This window comes from Salvelinus alpinus, chromosome 13 (genome assembly GCF_045679555.1).
Source record: "Salvelinus alpinus chromosome 13, SLU_Salpinus.1, whole genome shotgun sequence".
Classification (NCBI taxonomy): Eukaryota; Metazoa; Chordata; class Actinopteri; order Salmoniformes; family Salmonidae; genus Salvelinus; species Salvelinus alpinus.
In genome coordinates, this window is record NC_092098.1 from 55305002 (window position 1) to 55313865 (window position 8864).

Consider the following 8864-nt stretch of genomic DNA (forward strand, 5'->3'; position numbering starts at 1 on the left):
ACAGTGATGGTACAGAGATGGCAGGTTAAAAGCCGGATATGGACAGTGATGGTGCAGAGATGGCAGGTTAAAAGCCTGATATGAACAGTGATGGTGTAGAGATGGCAGGATAAAAGCCTGATATGGACAGTGATGGTGCAGAGATGGCAGGTTAAAAGCCTGATATGGACAGTGATGGTGTAGAGATGGCAGGAGCAGGTTAAAAGCCTGATATGGACAGTGATGGTGAAGAGATGGCAGGTTAAAAACCTGAAATGGACAGTGATGGTACAGAGATGGCAGGTTAAAAGCCTGATATGGACAGTGATGGTGAAGAGATGGCAGGTTAAAAGCCTGATATGGACAGTGATGGTGCAGAGATGGCAGGTTAAAAGCCTGATATGGACAGTGATGTTGCAGAGATGGCAGACTAAAAGCCTGATATGGACAGTGATGGTGCAGAGATGGCAGGTTAAAAGCCTGATATGGACAGTGATGGAGAAGAGATGGCAGGTTAAAAACCTGATATGGACAGTGATGTTGCAGAGATGGCAGGTTAAAAGCCTGATATGGACAGTGAAGGTGGAGAGATGGCAGGTTAAAAGCCTGATATGGACAGTGATGGTGCAGAGATGGCAGGTTAAAAACCTGATATGGACAGTGATGTTGCAGAGATGGCAGGTTAAAAGCCTGATATGGACAGTGAAGGTGGAGAGATGGCAGGTTAAAAGCCTGATATGGACAGTGATGGTGCAGAGATGGCATGTTAAACGCCTGATATGGACAGTGATAGTGCAGAGATAGCAGGTTAAAAGCCTGATATGGACAGTGATGGTGCAGAGATGGCAGGTTAAACGCCTGATATGGACAGTGATAGTGCAGAGATGGCAGGTTAAAAGCCTGATATGGACAGTGATGGTACAGAGATGGCAGGTTAAAAGCCTGATATGGACAGTGACGGTGTAGAGATGGCAGGTTAAAAGCCTGATATGGACAGTGATGGTGCAGAGATGGCAGGTTAAAAGCCTGATATGGACAGTGATGGTGCAGAGATGGCAGGTTAAAAGCCTGATATGGACAGTGATGGTGTAGAGATGGCAGGTTAAAAGCCTGATATGGACAGTGATGGTGCAGAGATGGCAGGCTAAAAGCCTGATATGGACAGTGATGGTGTAGAGATGGCAGGTTAAAAGCCTGATATGGACAGTGATGGTGCAGAGATGGCAGGTTAAAAGCCTGATATGGACAGTGATGGTGCAGAGATGGCAGGAGCAGGTTAAAAGCCTGATATGGACAGTGATGGTGCAGAGATGGCAGGAGCAGGTTAAAACCCTGATATGAACAGTGATGGTGTAGAGATGGCAGGTTAAAAGCCTGATATGGACAGTGATGGTACAGAGATGGCAGGTTAAAAGCCTGATATGGACAGTGATGGTGCAGAGATGGCAGGTTAAAAGCCTGATATGAACAGTGGTGGTGTAGAGATGGCAGGTTAAAAACCTGATATGGACAGTGATGGTACAGAGATGGCAGGTTAAAAGCCTGATATGGACAGTGATGGTGCAGAGATGGCAGGTTAAAAACCTGATATGGACAGTGATGGTGTAAAGATGGCAGCAGCAGGTTAAAAGCCTAATATGGGCAGTGATGGTGCAGAGATGGCAGGTTAAACGCCTGATATGGACAGTGATGGTGCAGAGATGGCAGGTTAAACGCCTGATATGGACAGTGATGGTGCAGAGATGGCAGGTTAAAAGCCAGATATGGACAGTGATGGTGTAGAGATGGCAGGTTAAACGCCTGATATGGACAGTGATGGTGCAAAGATGGCAGGTTAAAAGCCTGATATGGACAGTGATGGTACAGAGATGGCAGGTTAAAAGCCTGATATGGACAGTGATGGTGTAGAGATGGCAAGTTAAAAGCCTGATATGGACAGTGATGGTACAGAGATGGCAGGTTAAAAGCCTGATATGGACAGTGATGGTGTAGAGATGGCAGGTTAAAAACCTGATATGGACAGTGATGTTGCAGAGATGGCAGGTTAAAAGCCTGATATGGACAGAGATGGTGCAGAGATGGCAGGTTAAAAGCCTGATATGGACAGTGATGGTGCAGAGATGGAAGGTTAAAAGCCTGATATGGACAGTGATGGTGTAGAGATGGCAGGTTAAACGCCTGATATAGACAGTGATGGTTTAGAGATGGCAGGTTAAAAGCCTGATATGGACAGTGATGGTACAGAGATGGCAGGTTAAAAGCCTGATATGGACAGTGATGGTGCAGAGATGGCAGGTTAAAAGCCTGATATGGACAGTGATGGTGCAGAGATGGCAGGAGCAGGTTAAAAGCCTGATATGGACAGTGATGGTGCAGAGATGGCAGGTTAAAAGCCTGATATGGACAGTGATGGTGCAGAGATGGCAGGTTAAAAGCCTGATATGAACAGTGATGGTGTAGAGATGGCAGGATAAAAGCCTGATATGGAAAGTGATGGTGCAGAGATGGCAGGTTAAAAGCCTGATATGGACAGTGATGGTGTAAAGATGGCAGGAGCAGGTTAAAAGCCTGATATGGACAGTGATGGTGAAGAGATGGCAGGTTAAAAACCTGAAATGGACAGTGATGGTACAGAGATGGCAGGTTAAAAACCTGAAATGGACAGTGATGGTGCAGAGATGGCAGGTTAAAAGCCTGATATGGACAGTGATGGTGCAGAGATGGCAGGTTTAAAACCTGATATGGACAGTGATGGTGAAGAGATGGCAGGTTAAAAGCCTGATATGGACAGTGATGGTGCAGAGATGGCAGGTTAAAAGCCTGATATGGATAGTGATGGTGTAGAGATGGCAGGTTAAACGCCTGATATGGACAGTGATGGTTTAGAGATGGCAGGTTAAAAGCCTGATATGGACAGTGATGGTGTAGAGATGGCAGGTTAAACGCCTGATATGGACAGTGATGGTTTAGAGATGGCAGGTTAAACGCCTGATATGGACAGTGATGGTTTAGAGATGACAGGTTAAAAGCCTGATATGGACAGTGATGGTGCAGAGATGGCAGGTTAAAAGCCTGATATGGACAGTGATGGTGCAGAGATGGCAGGTTAAAAGCCTGATATGGACAGTGATGGTGTAGAGATGGCAGGTTAAACGCCTGATATGGACAGTGATGGTTTAGAGATGGCAGGTTAAAAGCCTGATATGGACAGTGATGGTACAGAGATGGCAGGTTAAAAGCCTGATATGGACAGTGATGGTGCAGAGATGGCAGGTTAAAAGCCTGATATGGACAGTGATGGTGCAGAGATGGCAGGAGCAGGTTAAAAGCCTGATATGGACAGTGATGGTGCAGAGATGGCAGGTTAAAAGCCTGATATGGACAGTGATGGTGTAGAGATGGCAGGTTAAAAGCCTGATATGGACAGTGATGGTACAGAGATGGCAGGTTAAAAGCCTGATATGGACAGTGATGGTGCAGAGATGGCAGGTTAAAAGCCTGATATGGACAGTGATGGTGCAGAGATGGCAGTTTAAAAGCCTGATATGGACAGTGATGGTTTAGAGATGGCAGGTTAAAAACCTGATATGGACAGTGATGTTGCAGAGATGGCAGGTTAAAAGCCTGATATGGACAGTGATGGTACAGAGATGGCAGGTTAAAAGCCTGATATGGACAGTGATGGTGCAGAGATGGCAGGAGCAGTGGAATAGAGATACTAAGGGCAGGCATTTATTTCAGGTACAGAGGAAAGTCGGGGAGGACGGCAGGAAGGGACAGAAGAGAGGAGGCTATATTTACAAGATTAAGGGTGGGACACAGCCGGTTGAATACGACCTTATATGTGATAGGAAAGCATCCAACAGGAAGTGTGAGTATTGCCAGGAAACAGAGACTTTGGATCATGTATTGCTACAGTGTGTGCAGTATCAGAGGGAAAGAGAGAGGCTGAGATCCAGTATGATGGAAAAGGGGATACAGGAAATTAGTTTAAAGAGTATATTGAGTAGAACATCATTAGAAAGAGTCTCAAATATTTTGTTTTCTTTTATAAGAGCAACCGGGCTGGCAGGTAGGATTTAGTTTCTCCATGTCTCTGGCCCATACTCCAGTACAGTAGGTGGCGGTAACGCACCATCATTTAGGATGTCAACCATCGATAAACCCCACCGAAGAAGAAGGACATCTCTTATATAACGTTCACAACTGAAAGTAGGCAACAGGGACTAGGTTTAACCGATAGATCAGACCTGATTATAGATTGTTAAATCTTTCCGGCTCAAACACATACGTCTATCAGACAAACAGGTAAGTGTCCAGATTTTATTCAAAGATCATTTAATCATTAGCTGCTTGGCATATCAGGCTTTTAACCTGCCATCTCTGCACCATTAGTGAGTGACTAATTTTCATAATCACATGCCGTACAATTTGAGAGATAATTTATCAAGTTGTGACTGTAGACCAGTTCACCATTTGTCTCATTGGGCATTCAATGTGGATCATATTATTTGTCATATTTACATTGTAGTTCACACGGAGATGTTAGTAAGCGCTCGGCGCTTTAGTGGGTGCAATGGGTGGGGTTTTATCTCTTGGGGAAATCAGACAGGAAGAGAAAGATGATTCAAATTGTACATTACTTTTTGTATTTAGTGGTAAGGTTGTTGGATTGCACCTGAGGAAGTTGCCTACTATTCTCTTTCACCTAACCTTCATGATTTCATTGAATGTGCAATCTAGGATTGGATTACATGGCAAACAAGTAATTATCTACTGAAAACACTACCGAGACTTGAATTGGTTCAACTAAGCTAATGCAAAATGTAGTTAAATTACTGGTTGACCAACACGTAGTTCCCTACTCCCCGTCACTTATCAATTTTTTTATTTTTACCTTTATTGAACTAGGCAAGTCAGTTAAGAACAAATTCTTATTTTCAATGAGGGCCTAGGAACTGTGGGTTAACTGCCTGTTCAGGGGCAGAACGACAGATTTGTACCTTGTCAGCTCTGGGATTTGAACTTGCAACCTTTCGGTTACTAGTCCAACACCCTAACCACTAGGCTACCCTGCCGCCCCTTATCAATGGGTACACTGTATATCACCAACTACTGGAACGACACACTGTTTGTTTGTAGCAAAAATGTTGACGTACAATAACGTGTTTTTCTTTTACGACATCAGACCTGCTTCATTCCCACTTGAAACAGGTTCCGTGTTTAATATGCTAATTTACACATTCTGTAAACATTATTAACGTCAGACTCCAGAGTTATATTTTGTGGTCTGACATTTCAGATTTAGGTATGACAATTTATTCAAAGAAAGTTTGGATGTAGTTAACTACTTTTCAAATTAACTTTATATTAAAGGGGAAATCAGCAGTTGTACATCCATTTTTGGGATGTATACATTAATGATTTGTACCCATTGATTCTTGAAGAATACTGTATAACTTATAAATAACTCGTGAGCTTAGTTCAGCTGTCGCACCCAATCAGAAGTTTGTTTTACTACAATGTTTGTAACCAAAAGGTAAACAAACACTATATAGCCTCAAAACATGGTTAAAACTGTAATTCTGATATGATGGATGGTCAATCATTGCATCCATAGCTCTGTCTATGAATTTGAGGGGTTACATTTCTACAGCCCCATCCCTCAGCTCTTTACAACAACAGAAATGGCTGGGTGACTACTTTGTTTGAATTACAGATTGCTCCTTTAAGACTATCCATGGGAAATAAATGGATCGTTTTTCTCCCCATTGTCATTGATAGATCTATATGGGTATCCTACTTTATTCTCTTCAGATAAACTAACAATATTTTTCACAGTTCGTTCAGCAAAGCTCATCAATGACTCACCTCCACCTGCTGAAGGTGCTTAACGCTTGTTGTTGTTTTCTATAGTGATCCTCGGGACATCTTAAGACGGAAGTGATGGCTGAGTCTCGAATGACAGAGTCACCGGACCTTAGGATTGTCCTGTTGGGCAAAACAGGCGTTGGGAAGAGTGCGTCAGGAAACACCATCCTGGGAAGGAAAGCTTTTCTGTCCAAACGGAGTTTGGTCTCTGTGACAAAAGATTGTGCTGAAGAAATGGCCTTAATTAATGGTCTTAAAATCTCTGTGGTGGACACTGTGGGTATTTTCAGCACCAACAGCTCTGATGGTCTGATTGAGGCAGATTGCAAGCGGGCCATGGAATCTCCTGTCCCCTGTGTTTTCCTTGTGATAGTTAAAGTGGACAGGTTCACAAATGAAGAGAAAGAAGCCGTGGAGAGAATTGAAGATATAGTTGGTAAAGATGGAATGAAAAAAAGCTTTATCCTTTTGACACATGGTGACATGGCAGATGAGCTGACAGTGGAGGAAATTATTCAAGAAGAAGGAGCTGAAGACTTCCGTGAAGCAGTGATGAAATTTCAGGGGAGGTGCTATCTGTTCAACAATAAGATTGAGAGTCGTGATCAGGTTGACAATCTTCTGACCAAACTATACGCACTCCAGATGACTGGTAAGTACTGTAAATGTTGCTGTAGAAACTGTTGTTAAAATACAAGCGGGTTAAAGTATGTATTCCATTTGAAAAGTACATCTGGGGAAATGTCTTGTTGTTATTGAGACAATTGTCAGTATCAATTGTTCAAATAACTCAATCTATTTTATTTATTTTTTACAAATGTGCTTTCCTTCATCAGTTTCCAACATGAATTCAGAAAACACCATGGAGAGCTCAGCTGAGAGAAGTATTGTGTTGCTGGGCAGAAGTGGAGTTGGGAAGAGTGCATCGGGAAACACCATTTTGGGTCTGAGAGGATCAGATCAGTTCCGGTCTGACTGTAGCTTTAACTCAGTAACAGAAAACAGCGAGGTCAAATCAGCAGTAGTGGCAGGAAGGGAAGTCAAGGTGATAGACACACCTGGCCTCTCCAAGGGGAAACACACTCCTCAGCATGTGTTTAATGAGATGATGAAGAGTTGCCTGCTTGCTGAAGAGGGGCTGCATGCTTTTGTCTTAGTGGTTGAGCTGGGCAGGTTTGAAAAGAATGATGATGAGATAATTTACTTACTCAAAAAGGCATTTGGTGAGGAGGCTTTGAAATATGCAGTGGTTCTCTTCACACATGGTGATAAACTCAGCAGCCAAAACATTGAACAAAATATACAGGCAAACGAGGATCTTAAAAACCTTGTGGAAATGTGTGGTGGCAGATACTGTATCTTCAACAACAAATCCAGGAACGACGAACGACAGGTTAGGGAGTTGTTTACGAAGGTAGATGAGATGGTACAAGTCAATGGTGGTACAGCCTATGTCGGTGAGATTGTCGGCATAGCGCGCGCTATCATGCGAGAACTAAGAGAGACCGCTATCATGCGAGAACTAAGAGAGACCCCTATCATGCGAGAACCTAGAGAGACCGCTATCATGCGAGAACCTAGAGAGACCGCTATCATGCAAGAACTAAGAGAGACCGCTATCATGCGAGAACCTAGAGAGACCGCTATCATGCGAGAACCTAGAGAGACCGCTATCATGCAAGAACTAAGAGAGACCGCTATCATGCAAGAACTAAGAGAGACCGCTATCATGCGAGAACTAAGAGAGACCGCTATCATGCGAGAACTAAGAGAGACCGCTACAGATTACAGCGATAGGCTGAGTACTGCCTGGAGACGCTTCTGCAACTGGCTGGTCTCCATCTGGGTAGCAATGCGTGAATCTTTTACACGTTTTTTGGAAAATGCCGTCAAACTTGTCGGCAAATTTACCCACAATTACAGCAATCTTTCACAACCATGCTAATTTACTGGTCATTTTAATCATCAGGAAACATTTACAGACAATTGAGAATATATCTTAAAGGTTCTTTTCAAGGTTCCCATGTTGCTTTAGATACTTGTTATTAGTGGATAGAACGTCAACTAAGGTACTTATGATAATCTACATCCACTAAATTACTTATGATAATCTACATCCACTAAATTACTTATAATCTACATCCACTAAATTACTTATGATAATCTACATCCACTAAATTACTTATGATAATCTACATCCACTAAATTACTTATAATAATCTACATCCACTAAATTACTTATAATAATCTACATCCACTAAGTTACTTATGATAATCTACATCCACTAAATTACTAATGATAATCTACATCCACTAAATTACTTATGATAATCTACATCCACTAAATTACTAATGATAATCTACATCCACTAAATTACTAATGATAATCTACATCCACTAAGTTACTAATGATAATCTACATCCACTAAATGACTTATAATCTACATCCACTAAATTACTTATGATAATCTACATCCACTAAATTACTTATAATCTACATCCACTAAATTACTTATGATAATCTACATCCACTAAATTACTTTTAATCTACATCCACTAAATTACTAATGATAATCTACATCCACTAAGTTACTTATAATAATCTACATCCACTAAATTACTTATGATAATCTACATCCACTAAATTACTTATGATAATCTACATCCACTAAGTTACTTATGATAATCTACATCCACTAAATTACTTATGATACTCTACATCCACTAAGTTACTAATGATAATCTACATCCACTAAATTACTTATGAAAATCTACATCCACTAAATTACTTATGATAATCTACATCCACTAAATTACTAATGATAATCTACATCCACTAAATTACTTATGATAATCTACATCCACTAAATTACTTATGATAATCTACATCCACTAAATTACTTATGATAATCTACATCCACTAAATTACTTATGATAATCTACATCCACTAAGTTACTAATGATAATCTACATCCACTAAATTACTTATGATAATCTACATCCACTAAATTACT

The 8864-nt window shown here is 41.4% G+C and overlaps 1 protein-coding gene across 1 annotated transcript; it reads left to right on the top strand.

Annotated features, from left to right (window-relative positions):
• Positions 1–4172: 4172 nt before the first annotated feature.
• On the top strand, positions 4173–8051 carry LOC139537944 (GTPase IMAP family member 4-like). The gene is made up of 3 exons (XM_071339848.1): positions 4173–4287; positions 5896–6502; positions 6687–8051. Exons 2-3 carry the CDS (start codon positions 5926–5928, stop codon positions 7793–7795), a joined length of 1686 nt encoding a protein of 561 aa, XP_071195949.1. The 5' UTR covers positions 4173–4287; positions 5896–5925; the 3' UTR covers positions 7796–8051.
• Positions 8052–8864: the final 813 nt, after the last annotated feature.